Source organism: Eumetopias jubatus, unplaced genomic scaffold (assembly GCF_037043125.1).
Source record: "Eumetopias jubatus isolate StellerSeaLion01/CBP00866 unplaced genomic scaffold, mEumJub1_p1.0 scaffold_1, whole genome shotgun sequence".
NCBI classification, from domain to species: domain Eukaryota; kingdom Metazoa; phylum Chordata; class Mammalia; order Carnivora; family Otariidae; genus Eumetopias; species Eumetopias jubatus.
Genome location: NW_028274807.1, coordinates 80,857,861 through 80,879,391, shown reverse-complemented (window position 1 = coordinate 80,879,391; position 21,531 = coordinate 80,857,861). Strand labels below are relative to the sequence as shown.

At 36.7% G+C, this 21,531-nt stretch overlaps 1 protein-coding gene across 9 annotated transcripts in view; it reads left to right on the top strand.

Annotated features, from left to right (window-relative positions):
* VPS8 (VPS8 subunit of CORVET complex) overlaps window positions 1–21,531 on the top strand; it is a 267,080-nt gene that overhangs the window by 88,999 nt on the left and 156,550 nt on the right. For all 9 annotated transcript variants that reach the window (XR_003608764.2, XR_003608763.2, XM_028100887.1 and 6 more), the window contains exons 22-24: window positions 1,976–2,198; window positions 5,984–6,073; window positions 9,017–9,068. Coding sequence is in view for 7 of the 9 variants with exons in the window: in XM_028100887.1 (XP_027956688.1) it covers window positions 1,976–2,198; window positions 5,984–6,073; window positions 9,017–9,068 (365 nt within the window). In the remaining 2 variants the exon portion in view is untranslated. The remainder of the gene's footprint in view (window positions 1–1,975; window positions 2,199–5,983; window positions 6,074–9,016; window positions 9,069–21,531) is intronic.

The following is a 21,531-nucleotide window of genomic DNA, read 5'->3' as shown; positions in this document are numbered from 1 at the left end:
GGTACCCGAGCACAGTTTTTTTTTTATTAAACAACAAAAGGGAATGAATGAATCGGGTGAATGATAACAAGGTAGTACAATGTATGAATGGGAACATGGAAAACATTTAATTTTGCCAGTCATCAGCTAATTAAAAACAGTGATATTATTTAATTTATACTTTAAAAAAATTATTTATTTGACACAGAGAGAGAGAGAGAGCACAAGCAGGGGGAGCTGCAGAGGGAGAGGGAGAAGCAGGCTCCCCACTGAGCAGGGAGCCTGCTCCCAGGATCCTGAGATCATGACCTGAGTCAAAGTCAGACACTTAACCTGAGCTACCCAGGTGCCCCTCATTTACACTTACTAAATTATCTGGTAGAAAAACCAAACATAATTGTCTGGTGAAACTGTACAATTCTACATCGCTGGTGGCAATGTAAATTGGTGCTGTGATACTTTTTGAAGAGGATTTAGTAATACATTTCAAATGCCACAAAATTTTTCATATTTTTTGACTTAAGATAAATTTCTTAAAGTAGAATAACTAAGGAACTAAGTCCCCCAAATGGGAAAGACTGTATGTAGATATTCATTGTGACATCACTCATGATAGTAGAATACTGGAAGTAAGTGATATATACAACACTACAGGAATACTTAAGTAAATTCTTTTGTGGGCACCTCGGTGGCTCAGATGGTTAAGCGTCTGCCTTCGGCTCAGGTCGTGATCCCAGGGTCCTGGGATCGAGTTCCGCATCAGGCTCTCTGCTCCCTGGGAGCCTGCTTCTCCCTCTGCTTCTCTCTCTCTCTCTCTCTCTGTCTCTGTCTCTCATGAATAAATAAATAAAATCTTTAAAAAAAATAAAAAAAAAATAAAAAGTAAATTCTGTTGTTTCAGTATGGTGAAATGTTGTGAGTTAAACAAAATGGTAAATTTAAAGAGTAGGTAGTATCTTAGAATGATGCTTCTTATATAATGTTGTGGAAAGTGGAATTTGGAATTATATCTCTGACAGTAAAATTATTTGTGGACTATTTGCAGAAGAAATATGAAATAAATAAAACATAATTTTTGAGTGTGGTGCATTTAGATTAATTTAAAAAAATTTGTTTCTGCAATAAGATAGATTCCAGATACATATTTTTTTTAAATAGTGAACATTTTCTCCCTCTTCATCGATAATCACTACCTAAATCCTTTGGGAAGCAAGGGATAAGAACTAGATAAACATCTTGGTGCGCTAATAATCTTACCATGTAATGCTGGTAAGATTAATGGCAAAACTATATGTTTCTTTCTTAACCAGTCAGAGCCTATAAATAAAGAAGTAAGAAAAATAAAACTCAGCAACTCCTATTGGTATCCCTACTTTAAATTAAAAATAAAACAAAATTCAAAGACCTGTTCTCATCATTTTGAGAGAATATTAGAGCATCTGGAGATCAGTTGGGAATATTTAGCTATCAGGAAAGAGGAAAGGATAAATAGGAATAGTCTTTTTTTTTTTTTTAAAGTAATCTCTGCACTGAATGTGGGGCTCAAACTCATGACCCCAGGATCAAGAGTCACATGCTCTACTGACTGAGCCAGCTACATGTCCCTAGGAATAGTCCTTTTTCATTTTTCTACTTCATCATGTTCATTGTACTACCCACTGACATATCACCATTGTCTTTAAGAAACTGTGTGCCATAATAGATTCAACATAGGATTTAGGTCAGAAGGCTGAGTTCAAATTCTGATTCTATCACTTGTTGGCTATGTGACTTTCTGCAAATAATTTATTCAGCTTTTCTTGGTTGTAAAAATATTGGCGGAAATCATTAAGATACCACATGTAAAATGTTTTTCACAGTATAAAGCTCTATGCAAGTATTGTTACTGTTTTTGTTAAACTTGCCAGTTGAAATAGGAAAAAGAGGAGAAACAGCAGACTGAATTTAGTGACTGCTCAGAATATTCCTAAAAGTGTATTTTTTCTTTCTGTTACAGGGATCTTTTATTTAGCCAGATGTATGACAAACTAAGTGAGAATTCAGTGGCCAAAGGAGTGTTTTTGGAGTGCCTTGAACCATATATTTTAAGTGATAAATTGGTGGGAATGACCCCCCAGGTAATGAAAGACTTGATTGTTCACTTCCAAGATAAAAAGTTAATGGAAAATGTGGAAGCCCTCATTGTACATATGGATATCACCAGCCTAGATATTCAGCAGGTGAGTTTATAGAAAATTTACTAATATATAGAATAAACATCATTCCTTTATTGCTTATACTTATCTGACTGATTGGGCCCCATTGTCCCTTCCATCAACCCCATATTTACTGAGCACTCTTGGGAAGATGTTTCTTAAACTTGTATTTGTCAATATATTTCTTAGGACTGTTTTTTTAATGAAAACTGGATTATGATCTCCTACAAGCCAAGAGTCTTCTATTTCTTTGACATCCCGCACAGTACTTAGCATAAAGTTTACATTTGGTAGTTGCTCAGTAGATGCTTATTGACTGATCCTTCTTCATCCATTTGTTTATTCAGTAGTACCAGTTTTCATCCTGCAAGTGAATTTCAACTATGAGTACTTTTGCATGAATAATAGAGTATTTTCACTTCTAAGAGTATGAAGCCATTTTTCAGAAAGCTACTTTGTGTGTCCAGATTTGATTAACTTCTATGCAGTGAGTTTTGAAATGCACAACATACTATAAGAAGGAAATTACAGGATGTCTTAGCTTGATCAGCCAGCCCGTTGTTTTTCAACATACCTCCAGTATATCTGAGGTCTCTACAGTAAGTTTCAGTCTTTAATTGAGGAACAGTATATACTTTGGCCTTAGACATTTCACTCTTATTTAGTCCTAGTAATGGGCATGCTACTCCTTCAAAGGCACAAAGGTGCAAAGATGCTAATAAGTAAGCCCTGTTGAGTTAAAATATGGATGACTTAAAAGATCTTAGAAAAACCAAAAGTAGGGTTTTTTTTGTTTTTTTTGTTTTGTTTTGTTTTTTTAATGTGCAGAATCACATAAAGTGAAGGGTTTGGAGAAATGGTTATTGTTTTCTTCCTGGAAGCTCTTTATGAATGGCTGTGAGTTTGCAAAGTAAAGCCAGATCCTCTTTTATGTACGCCTTTCTGTTGTATGGGTAATTTAGCATAGTCTTCATTTCAGGTAATAGTTCCAGTGATTTGAGAGCATGTTATCAATCTAGTTTTATTTATGTATCACCAGTATAAGAGAAATTTCTCATTTCTTCCCAATATTTTTAACTTTTCCCCAACACTATATAAATATGCTCTACTCTTTTTTTATGTTAAAACAGTTTTAAAAAAATCTTTTCAGTTTCCCTTCTCTCCATAGGAAGCCTTCTTACCTGTGGGTTACTGCCCCAAGTCGCTCTTCCCAGTCACAGCCAGATGTCTTGAAAGCATTGTCTAGGTTGTACTTCCATTTTCCCCACATCCTAATAACTTTTCAGCCTTGCTTTCAATGGAGTCAGCAATGCCCTCCCTGTCCACTGTATCAAGTCATATTTCTTACTCTTTCAGTAGCATTTGTTTGTTAATTCAAGAAGCATTGATTGTCAGGTTCCCAGGATGCTTCAGTGACCCTAGTGGACAACCCTTATCCTCTCAGAGGCTTACATTTTATTTATTTATTTTTTTAAAGATTTTATTTATTTATTTGACAGAGATACACCAACAGCGAGAGAGGGAACACAAGCAGGGGGAGTGGGAGAGGGAGAAGCAGGCTTCCCGCCGAGCAGGGAGCCCGATGCAGGGCTCGATCCCAGGACCCTGGGACCATGACCTGAGCCGAAGGCAGACGCTTAACCACTGAGCCACTCAGTTGCCCCCAGAGGCTTACATTTTAGCCAAAAAGTTTGATAGTAACAGATAAACCAGAAGTATGAAAAAATGAGTGTTATGTTAAAAGTCAAATAGGTAGTACAGTAGAAAGAGGATGTAAGGCTATGTTAGATTGCTTAACTGTAGAAAGTCTTCCTGAGGAGGTAACATTGAGTCTGAAATCCGAATGACAAAAAGAAATCAGTAATGCAGAGATCTTGGAGAAGATTGTCCCAGGTAAAAGCAACAGCTAATGCAAAAAAAAAAAAAAAAAAAAGCGTTGAATGTTAATGTTACAGATAAAAGGCAAACAGGCTGGGGAGCTTGGTTGAAAAAGAGAAGTAGACCTTTCGGGGCAAGGTATAGATAGACTTTTCCATTTTATTCTGAGTGCTCTGGGAAATCGTTGAAAGGTTTTAAGCAAGATGATGCAGGTTTACTTTAGGGTAACAGAATGAAGGTGGGAGCCAAGTACAGAAGAAGTAAGGAGATTAGGTACTGGTCCAGGAGATGGTCCTGACCAGAGATGGTTGCAGTGAGATGGAGAGAGAGGACCTGATTTTGGATATGTTTTGACAGTAGGGTTGATGTGCTGATGAATTGGATGCAAGGGTGTAGAAGTGTGGGAAAGAAAGAGTTTAAGGACGACACTTAGTTTTTTGGCTTGAGATAAAGGTGGATAGTGATTCCTCTAAGAAGGCTGGAAGACTGGGTAGGTCTAAGTTTGAGAGACAAAATGAGGAGTTCTGTTTTGCCATTTTATTTTGAGAGAGCTACTAGACATTCAGGTGAAGATAATCAAGTAAGTGGTTGGATATCTGAGTCATAGGAGAGGTAAATGTCTTACTCATCAGTACAGAGATGTATGATCACAGCACTGGCTGAGAGAGGGTAGTGAGAGAAGAGAAAAGGGCCCAGAACATGCCTTAGTCTATACAGACTCTCCCATGATGCTTCACTTCTGTTTTTCCTCTTAATTCTCTGGCTGCTCCTTACTCTCCTTTGCCACCCTCTCCCCTTCGACTTCCTCCCTCTTCCCTTGTCACTCTGTATAACAAACCGCTCCTAGGAACAGAATACAGAGTACACTGCAAGTCATTGCTGTTCCTCTTCTAAATATTTTCTGAAATTAGTTTCTCTCCATCTTTAAACACTTCAAACTTCTTGCTGCCTTGAGACTTTCATCTTTACTGCTTCAGCCTGCATAGTCCTTAGATTCCATCTCTGCTTTTGGCTCATACGCGTGCATTCTTTAGGCCCTCGCTTAAATATTGCTTCCTCAGGGGTGACCTGAATACTCTATACACCAAATCAGGTTCCTTTGTAACACATCACATTTGTAAATGAATTAAATGTGTAATTGAGTATCTCCCCTAGTTTTAGCTCACACTGTTTTGTGCCCCTCCCTTCTTTTGGTTAGTGTCCAAGGTGAACAGTAGTTCTGTAAGGGTAGAGACTAAGTCTGGGTTTGTTTGATCCTAGCAGTGGGCCTGAATATAGATGTTCAGTTAAGTAATTTGTAGCGCTGTTGACCAAGGGTAAAATGAATATGGAAAAGGGGTAGATAGAGAAAAAAATAGACATTGGGGATGTTTAACAGTAGCTATTCTACAATTAAAAGTAGTGTTGAACCTCCAACAACTCTTACCCTGGCATTGTGTTTGAGTACTGTTGACCCTTGAACAACATGATTTTGAACTACACAGGTCTGTTTATATGTGGACTTCTTTCAATAAATACAGCACAGTAGTGTAAATGTATTTCCTCTTCCATATAATTTTCTTAATAACATTTTCTTTTCTCTGTCCTACTTTATAGTAAGAATACAGAATATAATATATATAATGTATGAAATTAAGTGTTGCTCGACTGTTATCAGTAAGACTGCCCGGTGACTGTAGGCTATTAGTAGTTGAGTTTTGGGGGAGTCAAAAGTTATATATGGAGTTTTGACTGTGCAGAGGGGTAGGGAGGTGTCAGCATCCCTAACCTCCACATTGTTCAAGGGTCAACTGTACTTCAGTTTTTTTTCAGAGAAGGACTAAGAAAAATTAGGGAAGAGTATTCAAGATTTTCTCCACTGTTAAAGCTCTAAGGAAGATAATTGGTGAGACCCAATTGTATGGAATAAGCGACTCTTCCTTTTTTTACAGGTAGTTCTCATGTGTTGGGAAAATCATCTGTATGATGCTATGATCTATGTCTACAACAGAGGCATGAATGAATTTATTAGTCCAATGGAGGTAAGATACTTCCCAACTTGGGCATATATTTAATATTGTCTGTTAATGGCTTTTTCCTATTATCCATTTGCTTTGAATAGTTTCTGTTTTCATCCAGTCGCCTAATTCCTTGTAGATTTGTAATTAGACTTATACCCATTTTAGCTTGGGACTTTAGATAGCCTTTAATTTCACACCTTCTGCCATTGCTTTCTTTTTTATCTGCATAAGTAGGTATTTAAATCCCGGGGAACAAATAGATACAATTAAAGATAATGCTTGCCTGTTAGACTTTAAGTTTTGTTTTTTTTTCTCCCTAAGATTTTTGATGTTATAGTACATTTTCCAAAAGGTATAAGAAATTTATTTTATATACTTACTGTGTGTAGTAAATATACTGTTGAGAAATACTCTTTGTAGATACATTGTGCTGGGGGAGGGTCCTGATAACAGTGAAAGATCATTTGTTAATTGCTGATTTGTTGCTTTTCCCAGTTCAGCGATTACAGCATGCATTATAATTTACCCTCCTTATTACTAAAAAGCATTTGGGCTTATTTTAAAAAGAACCAAATGCCATATCCATCTTGTTATTTGCCTTAAATTGAGGACAGAATATAGGTAATGGATTGTGGATATATGTAGTACCCTGCCAGCCCATTGTTTTATGACAATGACTAATTGCCTGGCTCACAAGAGCCAGGCATCTGCAGAAGGCATCCAAGCAACTTTTTTTTTTTCCCCACATTTAATGGCCATCCAAAACTATCTTCAGTATTACTAAGCCAACAGTTAATCTTGTGATATTTCAGGCTTCATTAAACACACTTAACTTGGTAGGTGAGTATCACTCTAATTCAGAACTCCTCCAGTTTTGGTAGCACCTCTCTTCTCTTGGGCAGTTTCCAAAATGAGTGCCACAGCCCTCTTCCCCTGGTTTTGACCTTGATTGTGTGCCTAGTACGTCTTCTTTACATTTAACACCTCTCAGCTGCTTCCCCACCGAAGTCCAGTACTTCCCTGGTAAGAGCTGTCAGCCGTGTCCTCAGATCCAGGACCTCCCTGCACACAAAAAATGTTTTCTATCTCACTACTAAACCACAATTAGGAAGAATTAATGCAGTTTCTATGAGATGCCCCCATTGGATGGTCCACTGAGGGAAAGTCCCGAAAAATTCCCAGGGAATCTGGAGAGAGCCCCAGGCGGACAGAGGGTCCTCATAATGGCCATCAAATGTGAGGCATCCCAATTATGGGGGGGTCTCCTGATCCTGTGGGGGCATCCACCAAATGTGGGGTGCTCTGTTTGGATGGGGGCCTGTGGTGCCCGCAGTGAAAGACTTCACCTAAGACAGAACAAAAAAGATAAAAGTTTATTGAATACACTGCAAGGGAGTAGTGGGCAGAGGAGAGACTTCGACAAGGCCACGGTTATAGGGTGGAGTGAGGGCGTATGGGGATGTTTGGAGTTTTCTCTTTTTTTGGTAATCTTAGAAACTGTTAGGGCCTGTGGCTGTTTCGAGGTGGGTCACTTAATGAGACTGTTTGCAGTCAGCTCAGTAGTAGCTCTGGGCCCTTTTACCTTGATGAGATTTCCATTGCTCAGCCCTTTGCCTAAAAGCGGCCTCTACAATTTCTAGTTTTTCTCAAAGTAATCTTTAGAAACAGATCCTGATTCAATACATTCTGTGGTGATAAAAATGATTGCAGGGTTTTTGTTTTTAGGGCTTTTTAAGTTTTAGTTTTGTGTGTTTCATTCCTCAAAGTCTGGTTTGCATTTATACCTATGCATCTCAGATGAACTGCTGGGCAAGGTTGGCTTGTTTTGTGTTAAGAGAAGTTTTCAAGTTTAATGGTTTTCTGAAAGAGCTTGGTATTAAATAGTCATTTGGAGAGGTTAGCTAGCAATGGGAGGTTAGGGGCACTCTCTCATTTCTTTTTTATAATTTTCTGCCCACAAGGAAATCACTTGTCCATGTTTAGTTATTTTTGTACTTAAAGAGGTCTAAATTAAAAGATGTCCTGCCTCTTGAAATTTTCTAGGTTTTCTAGAATGACAGTGGTCATCACATTTGAGATGACTACCACAGTTTCTGATGAAATCTTTCCTTAGTTCTACCTCTGGCTCCTTCTGAGGTAAAAGTAGGGCCCTGTGTTTGAGAGTAAAGACTTTTCCTCTAGCAGTTTAGGTCCCAGGGGTAGAGGGAGGGCTGCGAATTAACTGACAAAAGACCGATTAACAGCAGAAAAGATAAGGTTTATTCACACAAGTACTAGGAGCACTTAGTAAAGGGTACTTTACTGAATAGCCAGAACTAAAGGTTTATATACCGGTTTAGCAAAATGTTGGGTAGCGGGAGGGAGGGACTTAGGGTTTCCCTGGGAAAGAAAATATGGATTGGTTTTTTGGGCTTTTTGATGCTAATGAACAGTTTAATTTGCATTTCCCAGTGCTAAGGGTCTGTTCTCTGCCAAACAGGTAATTCCCTCTGAGGAAGGCCAGTGTAGTTTTGTCATCAGTCCTACTGTGTTTTCACGGGCTATGCTTAAATTTAGATGTTTCCTTTTGTGTCTGGTGTTGTTCAGATGTTTTCATTTTAAAGTAATCTTCATTACCACTTTGGTAGGCTATTAATCCCTTCATTGTCTTACTATTGTTTTTAAATAAAGCATTTTGAATAACCTAGGGATATTTTATATCAGAAATTACAATCTCAACAAAGACCTTCATCTAACTGGTCATTTATTAAATGGTTTCTTTGAGTGAGGAATATGACAATTGTTTCCCAGTGGTCCTTCGATAATAGTTCATGGCCACATTAAAAGTTTTGTATTTAATCTCAACAGCAAATACCTAATTCAGTCAGAGTAAGGTGATTAATAGCGTAAGATTCTTGATTATGTTTTTGAAAATATTCTTTTTTAAAAATGATGGTGATTGTTTTCTTTTTAATTTTAATGCAGAAACTTTTCAGAGTCATTGCTCCTCCTCTGAATGCAGGAAGGACACTAACAGGTATAAATTTTCTAAGTCTTGATTTTTTTCCTCCTCTTCGTAGTTTAAGATATTTAAATTTCATAAAATTGACCAATTTTATGTGTACAGTATGAATTTTGATAATCGTATATAATCATATTACCACCACCATAATCAAACTGTAAAAGGAGCTAAAGTTCCTTCATAGTAAAGTTACCCCCTGCCCCTTTATACTCCAGCTTTTCCAACCAGGCAAACCTCCAGGCAATCACTCTATTTTCCGACACTACTTGTCTTGTAAATGGACTCATACAGTAGGTAATCTTTCGTGCTTTATTTCTTTCACTTAGCATAATGTTTTTGAGATACATCCAGGTTGTTGCATGTATTAATATTTGTTCCCTTTTACTTCTGAGTGGTATTTCACAGATTGAATATACTGTCAATTGTTTATTCACCAGATGATGGACATTTGACTTGCTTCCAGTTTGGAGCTAAGTAATGTTGCTACAACATTTGTGAACAAGTTTTGTTTCTAATTAAACTTAGGAGGAAATTATAGTCACATGCGGTTGTAAGAAATGACACAAGAGATCATGTATACTCTTTACCCAATTTCCCCCGGTGATAACATCTTGCAAAACTAAAGCACTGTATCACAACTGGATGTTCACATGGATAAAGTCAAGATACAAAACCATTTTATTACCACAGTATCCTTTATATTGCCTTTATCCCACATCACTGACCCTAAGCTGTGAATACGTTTTTGTGTGGGTATATGTGTTTATTTTTCTTGGGCAAGTACCTAAGAGTGGAATGGAGAAGATTATATGGTAAATACATGTTTTACTTCCCAAGGTACTGCTACTTGGTTTTTCAAAATGACTGTAACATTTTGCATTTCTGTCAGCAATATGAGACTTCCAGTTGTTCCATATCCTAGCAAACACTTGGTAGTGGCAGTCTATAAATCTTTGAAAAATTTTAGCCATTCTAGTGGGTGTATAATGGTATCTTGTGATTTTAATTTTTATTTCCACAATGGTTAGTGATGTTGAACATCTAATCCGTTCTTGCCCATTCACATACACACACGCGCGCGCGCACACACACACACACACACGTGTGTCTGTATTTTTTTTTTTTTAAAGATTTTATTTATTTATTTGAGAGAGAGAGAATGAGAGAGAGAGAGCACATCAGAGGGGATAGGGTCAGAGGGAGAAGCAGACTCCCTGCCGAGCAGGGAGCCTGATGCGGGACTCGATCCTGGGACTCCAGGATCATGACCTGAGCCGAAGGCAGTGGCTTAACCAACTGAGCCACCCAGGCGCCCGTGTGTCTGTATTTTTAATCAGTTAACTCTTTAGCACTTTTTTGGGATTAGAGAGGTGGTATTCCTGGACTTCATATTAATGGGTTGTAAAAGTTCCAAGTGAATGAATCCCCACCAGAGACTGTGAGTTCTTTATATGGTCTGGATATGAGCCCTTTTTCAAGATATATTTTGCAGAATTTTCTCCCAGTCTGTTGCTTAGCTTTTCACTTTCTTAAACATGTTTTTCATAGAACAACAGTTTTGAATCTTCATTTAAGTTCATTTTATTCATTTTTTCTTTTGTAGTTTTAGACGTTTGGTGTTTTAAGAAATCTTTGTCCAATTCAGTGTCATAAAGATTTTCTCCTGTGTCTTTTTTTCTATAAATTTAATAGTTTCAGCACTTATATTTAGGTCTGTAATCCATTTTGAGTTAACTTAATTTTCCTATGGAATGCAAGGTAAAGTTCAAGGATTTTTTTTCTCATAAAGCTATCAGTTTCTTTACCACTTTTTGAAAAGATACCTTGTTTCCATTGACACATTTTTTGTTAAAGAAAATTGGCAGAAATGTATTTTTGTCAAAAATCAATTGAGCATATAAGTATGGGTCTCTTTCTGTGCTCTTTATGTTCCCTTGATCTATGTGTCTGTGCTTAGGCCAGGATTATACTGTCTTGACTGTTATAGCTTTATAGTGAGTCTTGAGATAAGGTACTTAAATCTTCCAAATTTTTCTTTCTCAAAATTGTTGTGACTAGTCTAGGTCCTTTGTCTTTACATATAACTATTGAAATCAACTCATTGCTTCCTTTTAAAAAACATATTAGAAATTTATTTGAGATTGCCCTTGACCCTATAGGTTAATTTGGGGGAGATTGCCATCCTAACACTGTTGAGTATTCTATGATTGTGATCTGTTTCTCCATTTATTTTGGTCTTTTAAAGTCAGTTTGGTTTCCCAATTTCTGCAAAAAGGTGGCTGGGATTTTGATAAGGATGCTTTGAATCTGTAGATCAGTTTGGGGATTATTGCTGTCTTAACATCATTAAGTCTTCCAGTCCATGAACATAGGATATCTTCCCATTTATTTAGGTCTTGTTTAATTTCTCTCAACGATGTTTTGCAGTTTGTCAGTGTGTAAGTCATATACTTCTTTTGTTGAATCTATTCCTATTTTACTTATTTTGATGCTATTATAAATGGAATTGGTATTTTAATTTCATTTTTGGAATATTCTTTGTGAGTTTATAGAAATGAAATTGATTTTTGTATATTGATCTCATATCTTGCCTTCTTGCTGAATTCATTCTAATTTTTTAAATGGATTCTGTAGAATTTTCTGCATATGTAAGATCATGTTATCTGTAAATACAGATAATTTTACTTCTTCCTTTCTAATCTGAATGCTCTGTTTCTTTTTTTTCCCCTCTAATTGGCCTGGTTAGAACCTCTAATACACTCTTGAATGAAGTGGCAAGAATAGACGTCTTGGCAAGAATAGACGTCTTTATCTTTTTCCTGATCTAAGGGGGAAAGCATTCAGTCTTTCATTATTAAATATGATGTAAACTGTGGGTTTTTCATAGATGGCCTTATCAGTTTGAAGAAATTTCCTTCTTTTCCTGGTTTGTTGAGTGCTTTTAATATGAAAGAATTGGATTTTATCAAATGCTTTTTTCTGCATCTATTAAGATAATCTTGTGGGGTTGTCCTTTATTTTATATGGTCTGTAAGATTTCATTGATTTTTATATGTTAAGTCTTATATTGTTGGGATAAATACCCCTTGGTCATGGTGTATACATCTTTTATAGATGCTGTTGGATTCAGTTTGCTAGTGTTTTCTGTTTTTTTTGAGGACTTTTATGTCTATAAAGGTTTTATATTCTTTAGTTTTATATTCTTTGCATGTCTTTTTCTGGTCCTCGTATCAAGTATACTTGATCCTTGGTATACTTGCATTATGGGATGAGTCAGGAAGTGCTCTGTCTTCTGATCTTTGGAAGAGTTTATGAAGGATTGGTATGCTTTTTTAAATTTTGGTAAAATTCAGGGGTGCCTGGGTGGCTTATTCAGTTGAGCGTCTGACTCTTGGTTTTGGCTCAGGTCATGATCTCAGGGTTATGGAATTGAGGCCTGGGTTGGGCTCCATGCTCAATGGGGTCTGCTGGAGAGTCTCTCTCTCTCTCCTCTCAGCCCCTCCTCCCACTCATGTTCTCTCTCTCTTTTGCCCTCCCTCCCTCTCTCTCCCTTTCTCTGTCCCTCTCTCTCTCTCTCTGCCTCTCTCTCCAAAAATAAAATAAATCTTTTAAAAAGGGGCACCTTGGTGGCACAGTTGGTTAAGCGTCTGACTCTTGGTTTCAGTTCTGGTCATGATCTCTGGGTCGTGGGATTGAGCCCTGGATTGGGCTCCTTGCTCAGTGTGGAGTCAGCTTGGGTTTCTCTCTCCCTCTGCCCCTCTCCCCCACACTCACATGTGCACACTCTCTCTCTCTCGCTCGCTCTCTCTCTAAAATAATAAATCTTAAAAAACATGTTTGGAATTTGGTGGAATTAGTGAAGCCATGTGAACCTGAGATATTCTTAGTTGGAAGTTTTTAAGTTCAGTCTCTTTGCTTGTTATAGTCTGTTCAGATTATCTGTTTCATTTTGAGTCAGTTTTGGTATTTCTAGGAATTTGTCCATTTCATCTGTGTTACCTAATTTGTTGGCATATAGTGCTTATGGTATTCTCTTGTATTCCTCTTATTTTTATAAGGTCAGTAGTGATATCTTTTATTTCTGATTTGAGTAATTTGAGTCTTGTTTCTTGGTCTGTCTAGCTAAAGATTTGTCAACTTTGTTGGTCTTTTCAGAGAACCAATTTTGATTTCATTGATATTCCTTATTTTCCTTTCATCTTTCATTTATTTCAGCTTTAATCTTAAATATTTACATCCTTCATCTTACTAATTGGGTTTGATTCACCCCCCCTTTTTTTTTTTAGCTTTTTGAAGTGGAATTTTAGGTTATTGATTTGAAATCTTTTTTCTTTTTAAAAATAGGTGTTTATACCTACAAATATTCTTCTAAGTAATGCATTAGCTGCATCCCATAAATTTTGGTATTTTGTGTCTTTATTTTAATTCATCTCAAAGTAATTGCTAATTTTCCTTCTGATACTGGTTTTTTAGAAGTATGTTATTTAATTTCAATGTATCTGTTATTTTCTCACTTTTCCTCCTGATACTGATTTCTGATTTTATTACACTGTGGCCAGAGAACATACTTTGTATGATTTCTATCTTTTTAAATTTACTGAGACTTATTTATTTTTTATTTTGAGAGAGACAGAGAGAGCCAGGGGAGGGGCAGAGGGAGAGAGAGAATCTCAAGCAGACTCCATGCTGAGAACAGAGCTGGACGTGGGGCTTGATTTCACAACCCTGAGATCATGATCTGAGCTGAAATCAAGAGACGCTTAACGAAGCCACCTAGGAGCCCCAAGACTTATATTATAGCCTAACATAGGGTCTTTTGTGGAGAATGTTCCATATGCACTTGAAAATAATGTGTTGAATATGTTTTGTTGTTGAGTGGAATGTTCTGTAGATGTCTGTTAGGTCTAGTTGGCTTATAGTTTTGTTTAAGATTTATATTTACTGTTCATCTTCTGCTAATTGTTCTATCCATTATTAAAAGTGGATTTGTGAAGTCTCCAAGTATTACTGTTGAATTGTGTTATCAGTTTGCTTCATTTTATTTTGGAACTTTCAATGCTTCAGCAGACAGCTTATAATTCTGCCTTAACCTTTTACTTCCTGCATGTGCAGAGCCTCAAAGTCTGCCCTGAGTAGATTAGGACTGTACCAGGTCTTTCCTGGATATGTGTACAACCCTATATGTCCTTCTAGAGTTCTGGAAATATGTTGGAACTTTTTAAAGCCCCCTGCAGACTCCCATTCTCCAGTTTTTCCTTTTAAGTTTTTTGTTGAGTTTATTGGTTCATTCTGGTAGTACCACCTCTGGCACCTGTAAAGTTAAGTTGGACTGTTTTTGACAGATGTCCTGGGTGGGGGCAGGGGGATGTGGATAGTGCTGTTTGCATTGAGTAAGCTCTGAGTCAGGACAAAAAAAAGACAAGCCTTGAGAATGGAGCTTCTAAGTGAGCTGCCAAATAGGTCAAATATTTATAGTTCTCTGAGGTTGAGGCTTTGGGGGAGTTCCAAACCCATTTTTTTCCTTCAGGTGGCCACTAGGTTACTGGTTTGTGCAAGGCTGTTGGTTTTCAGAGCTATGGTAAAACTGGGGAAAGGGGGATAGGACTAGGTAACATGAAAATGTCATAAAGCTCACAGAAATAAAGAATACCTTTGACGGGTTCATTAATAGACTGGACATAGCTGAGGAAAGAACCTCTGAGCTTGAGGACATAACAACAGAAAGTTCAAAAACTGAAAAGCCAAGAGAAAAAGACTGAAAACAGAACAGAACATCCAAGTGTTCTGTGGGAACTGTGGGAGAACTACAAAAGGTGTAACATACACATAATGGGACTATCAGAGGGAAAAGGAAGAAAGGAACAGAAGCAGTATTTGAAGTAATAATAACTGAGGGTTTCCCTGAATTAATGTCAGACACCAAACCACAGACCCAAGAAGCTAGGAGAACAGTAAGCAGGCTGAACATCAGCAAAACAAACAAACAAACAAAAAACCCCACACCACACCTATGTATATCATATTTATACTGCAGAAAAGAAAAAGATTCTGAAAGAGGCCAGAGGAAAAAAGAACCTTATTGTAAAGGAGCAGAAATGAGAATTACATTTGACTTCTTAGAAACCATGCAAAAAAGAAGAGAATGGAGTAAATATTTAAAGTGTTGGGAACAAATATTTAAAGTGTTGAGAGAAAAAAAACCCATCAATATAGAATTTTGGACCCTGTAAAATTATCCTTCAACAGTGAAAGGGAAATAGACTTTCTCAGACAAACCAAGTGGAGGGAATTTGTTGCCGATAGACCTGTCTTATAAGAAATGTTAAAAGAAGTTCCTTAGAGAGAAAGAAAATAATACAGGTAAGAAACTCAGATCCAAGAAAGAGCATCAGAGAATTAATAAATGAAGGTAAAACAAAAATGTTTATTTTTCTTATTTTTTTCCCAAAGAATTGTAAAATGTACTATATACGTATTGCAGCTTTTCAGAATGCCATCATTGTCACTAATGATTATTGATACACAGCAGGTGATTTCATAAGGCCTGTGGATTGGCATCCAAATAGAGTCTTATGCAGCAGCAGCATAGGTGCTGCTCCCAGCCAGAGAGTTTACGTTAGTTTAACTTGAACAGGACTATAAAGGAGAGCAGTTCCAACACCAAGAAAATAACATAAAAGTGACACCACCACGGAATCAGGCAGGCAAATGAGAACACATGTCCTTCTGGGCTTCTATGGCATAGCAAAATTTGAAGTGCAGTTTCCAGAAAAAACAAACACAAAACGAAACAACTGACTTTATCCCCTCATCCTTGGGGTGTTTTATGGATCTGGAAGTTTTGTGTTGCATATAGAAAAAATTTCTGAAATTCAGTTCACAGAGGAGACAAGGACAGGGAATGGACTTGGTTCTTCCCCTGCCCTAATGTTCTCTCGACATGGGGGGTACGGGGGTGGAGTTTTATCTCTTTGCAAAAAACACTGGACTTGGGTGGGCGTACAGACATGGATGGCTTTTAGTGCCCCTTGCTAAGTCGGTCTGCAGAGACCTGGGCTTTGTGGGGGAAATGATCTTCATCAGGAGGAAATTTGATTGACAAGCAGGGAAACTATGAGGACTAGAGAAAGCCCAACCTGGTCCCCCTCCAACCAGCCACTACAGAGGACCCTAAACTTTTTACTGGAAAAAGGGGGCTTCCTCAGGGGTGCTCAGTCTTTTCAAAGGTAATGGCATGTCAGCCAATATCTAGAGGAGTGAGTATGCCCCCAGAACACACCCCCACAGAGAAACCAAGAGCTTAGCTCCAACAGCAGTTTCCAGAAACATGCCCTCTGGTTTTCTTGGGATGCGCCCCAACTTTCACAAGCTGCTCTGTCATGAGCCTCTGCAAATGGCATCCCCTGGGCATGAAGCCAAGGGATGCTGCAGCATTGAGGCGTGAGCTGCAATCCTGGAGTATAATTGGAGGGTCGTGCTCTGCCCTTAAGCCAGCTGAGGTCATGAACACACTCTCCTGCTTCCTTCTAAACAGCAAATACAGACCACACTACCAAGCAACAAGATTCAAACAGTTTGGCTCAAAAAAAAAACCTCTGTTTTTCTTTTCTTTTTTTTTTTTTTTGATCTATCAGATAATAGTTCAAGATTATAATAGCAACAGTGGATTTGATTATGTGTGTACATAGACTTATGTGTGTATGTTTATGTATAAATGAAATGAAGGACTGCAAGGACACAAGGTACAGGAGGGAGGAATTAAGAGTATTTTGTTGGCGTAAGATAGTTATACCACCTGTGAAGCAGTATAGTGTTATTTGGAAGTAGATCTGGATGGGTAGTAAATTTATGTTGCAGACTGGAGAGCAACAACTAAAAAAAGGATGCATAATTGATATACTAGGAAAAGGGAAAAATAGAATTATATAAAATGTTCAATTAAAACTGCAAAAGGCAGAAAAAGTATTGAAGACAAAAATATGAATAAAGAATATGGACAAGAGATAGAAAACAGTAACAATATGGTAGATACCCACATATATCAGTAATCATTTAAAATGTCTGTAGTCTAAATATACCAATTAAAAGAGAATATTAGAATGGGTCATAAAAACAAGACTCAACTAAAAGTTGTGTATAAGAAACCCATTTTTTAAATATAAATATAAGGACACATTAAAGAAACAGAGAAAGATATCCACAATAACACTAATTAAAGGAAAGCAGGAGTAACTATATTAATTTCAAACAGAGCCAACTTCAGAACAAATAAACTTACTAGGGATAATGAGGGGCATTATATAATGATTAAGGGATTAATACTTTAAGAAGACATAACAATTCTTAATGTGCATGCACCTAACAACAGTGCCAAAATACATTAGGCAAAAACTGATAGAATAGTGAGGAGAAATAGATAAATCCACTATTACAGTTGGAGATTTTAACACCCCATATCAGAAATGTACAGATCCAGCAGGCAGAAAATTAGTAAGGACATAGGTGAACTCAGCAGCACCTTCATTCAACTGGATATTATTAACATCTGTAGGCTCTTTCATCCAACCATAACAGATTACACATTCTTTTCAAGATCACGTGAAACATTTACTAATAAGAGAGACCACATTCACAGCCATAAAATACACTTTAAGAAATTTAAAAGAATAGAAATCATACAATGCCTGCTCTTAGAGCACAGTAGAATTAACCTAGGCAACAAGGGAAAGAAAGCTGGAAAATTCAAAATATACATAGAGATTAAGCAATACACTTCTAACTAACAGGAGACAAAGGAGAAATCTCAAGAAATTTAATATTTTTAATTAAATGAAAATACTTGTAATATGTGAGATGCAGCAAAAGCAGTGCTCTGAGGGAAATTTATAACATTGAATGCATATATTAGAAAAAAAAGAAAGATTTAAAATCAATACTCTAAGGCTTCTAGGAATTTAGAAAAAGAGCAAATTAAGTCCAAAGCGAGGAAAGAAAAGAAATAATAAACATTGGAGCAGAAATCCATGAAATTAAAAACAGGAAGTCAGTAAAGAAAATTGTTGACTTTTTTGAAAAGCTATTTCTTTGAAAAGGTCAATAAGATTGATTAGCCTCTAGCCATACCAACAAAGAGAAAAGACACAAATTACTAGTATTAGAAATGAAAGTGAAGACATCAGTACAGATCCCATGGATATTATAAGGATAAGAAAGGAATATTATGAACACTTACATGTCCACAAATTTGATAACCCTCATGAAATAGACTAATTCTTTGAAGGATACAAGAAGAAATTGACAATCTGTATAAGCCTACATCTATTATGGAAATTGAGTCAATAATTAATAACCTTCTTGGACAAAAGTGCCAGGCCCAGATAGGTTTCACTGGTAAATTCTACCAAACATGTAAGGAAGAAGTTATACCAATTCTCTACAATCTCTTCTAAAAGACAGAGCTAAGGGAATACGTCTGACTCATTCTTTGAGGCCAGCATTAACCTAGTGCCCTAATAGCAAAATCAGACAAAGATGTTATAGGAAAAGAAAACTTCAGACAAGTATCTCTCATGAGCATAGATGTAGAAATACTCAATAAAATATTAGCAAATTGAATTCAAGAATGTATAAAAAGAATTATTCACTACAACCAAATAAGACTTATCCCAGGTATACACGGCTGCTTCAGCGTTTGAAAATTAATTATTCCATTCCATCAGTAAGGAAGGGAAGAAAAATTTCATGATCATATCAACAGATGCAGAAAAAGCATTTGACAAAATCCAACATCCATTCATGAAAAAAAAAAAAACTCTCCGTAATTGAGGAATAGAGGAAAACTTCAACTTGATAAAGAACATCTATAAAAAAAACACTACAGCTAACATCATACTTAATAGTGAGAAATTTGAAGCTTTACTGCAAAATCAGGGTCAAGGCAAGGATGTCCCCTTCTCACTGCTGCTCTTAACATCATACTAGAATGCAAAAAGACCTAATGCAAAAAGACAAGAAAAGGAAAAAATAAAACTGTTCATAGGTGACATCATTTATATAGAAAATGTGAAAGACTTGACAAAAAACTCATGGAACTAATAAGCAATTGTAGCAAGGTTGCAGGATGTAAAGTTAATATACAAAAGGCAGTTACTTTACTACATACTTGGAATAAACAAGTGGAATTTGAAATTATAAACATTACCATTTATATTAGCACCCTAAAAATTACATAGGTATAAATATAACAAAATATGTATAAAATCTATATGAAGACTACAAAACTGATGAAAGATATCAAAGAACTAAATAGATGGATATTCTGTGTTCATGGAGTGGAAGACTCAGTATCGTCAAGATGACATTTTTTTCTCAACTTTATGTACAGATTCAGATGTAATCCCAATCAAAATCCCAGATAAGTTATTTTTTTGGATATTGATAAACTGATTCTAAAATTTATATGGAGAGACAAAAGACCCAGAAGAGCTAAGTCAATATTGAGAGAGAAGAACAAAGCTGGCAAACTGACACTACCCAAGACTTAGTATAACTACAATAATTGAGACAGTGTGGTATCAGCAAAAAAAAAAAAAAAAAGAAAAGAAAAACAGGTGAGTAGAACAATAGAATAGAGAACCCCAAAATAGACTCATAAATATAGTCTGAACTTTGACAAAGAAGCAAAGACAATACATTGGACAAAGATAGTCTTTCCAACAAATAGTGCTGGGACAATTGGACATCCACATTAAAAAAAAAAAATTGAAACACAGAATTTACACCCTTTACAAAAATGAGTCCAAAATGGATTTTAGACCTAATTGTAGAATGCAAAGCTAGGAGAACATCTAAAATATAGCATAGGAGATAATTGGCTGTGGTTATGGTGATGAATTTTTAGATACAGCACCATTCAGTGAAAAGAAGATACCATCCATCAAAGAAATAATAAGCTGGACTTTGTTAAAATTAAAAACTTGTGCTCTACAAATGACAATATCAAGAGAAAGAAAATAATCCACAGATTGGGAGAAAATATTTGTAGAAGACTGTTACCTGGGGTGCCTGGGTGGCTCAGTCGTTAAGCGTCTGCCTTCGGCTCAGGTCATGACCCCAGGGTCTTGGGATCGAGCTCTGCATCGGGCTCCCTGCTCCACGGGAAGCCTGCTTCTCCCTCTCCAATTCCCCCCGCTTGTGTTCCCTCTCTCGCTGTGTCTCTCTCTGTCAAATAAATAAATAAAAATCTTAAAAAAAAAAAAGACTGTTACCCAAAGTATACAAAGAACTCTTGAAACTTAGCAATAAGAAAATGAGCAACTGGATTTAAAAATGAGCAAAAGATCTGAATAGCCATCTCACCAAAGAAGATACACAGAGGTCAAGTAAGCATATGAAGAGCTATTCACCATCATTAGGACATTAAAAATTAAAGCAATGAGATACCACTACACGCCTATTGGAATGGCCAAAATCTGTAACACTGACAACACCAAATTCTGACTGATGTGGAGCAACAGGAACTCTCATTTATTGCTGGTGAGAATGCATAATGGTACAGCCACTGTGGAAGATGGTTTGGCAGTTTCTAACAAAACTAAACCTACTTATACTCTATGATCCAGTAATTATGCTCTTTCATATTTACCTAAAGGAGTTGAAAACTTATGTCTACACAAAACCCTGCACACAGATGTTTATAGCATCTCTCTTTATAATTGCCCAAATTTGGAAGCAATCAAGATGTACTTTAGTAGGTGAATGGGTAAACTGTACATCCGTACAGTGGAATATTATTCAGCGCTAAAAAGAAATGAAGTATCAAGCCATGAAAAGACATGGGGGAAACTTAAATGCATATCACTAATGAAAGAAGCCCATCTGAAAAGGCTACATATTATATGATTCCAATTATATGACATTGTGGAAGAGGCAAAACTATGGAGACAATACAAGAATCAGTATTTGCTAGGGGTTTATAGGGATGAGTAGGCTGAGCACAGAGGACTTTAGAGAAGTGAAACTATTCTGTACAGTACTGTAATGGTGTTTGTACCTCAGCATGCATTTGCCAAAACCCATTGAATGCACAGCATTAAGAGTAAACCCTAATGTGAACTGTGGACGTCATGTGATGATGTGTCACTGTGATTCACTGATGATAAGAAATGTACCACTCTAGAGCAGATGTTGATAGTGGAGGAGATTGTGTGGTGTGGAGGTAGGGGATGTATGGGAAATCTCTATACCTTCCTCTCAATTTTGCTTTGAACCTAGTGAAACTTCCCTAAAAAATGAAGTTTATTAATTTTTAAAAAGTTTGGAATTAAAGCAGTATGTAATTACTCATAATTTCGAGCAATTCAAGTTTATTTGCACTTCGAACAACATAGATTTGGAGTATTTAGAAAGGATGACCTATTAAGAAATGTACACTTGCTTGCATTATGCACGCTATTTGTATATCAAAAATAAAAACTTC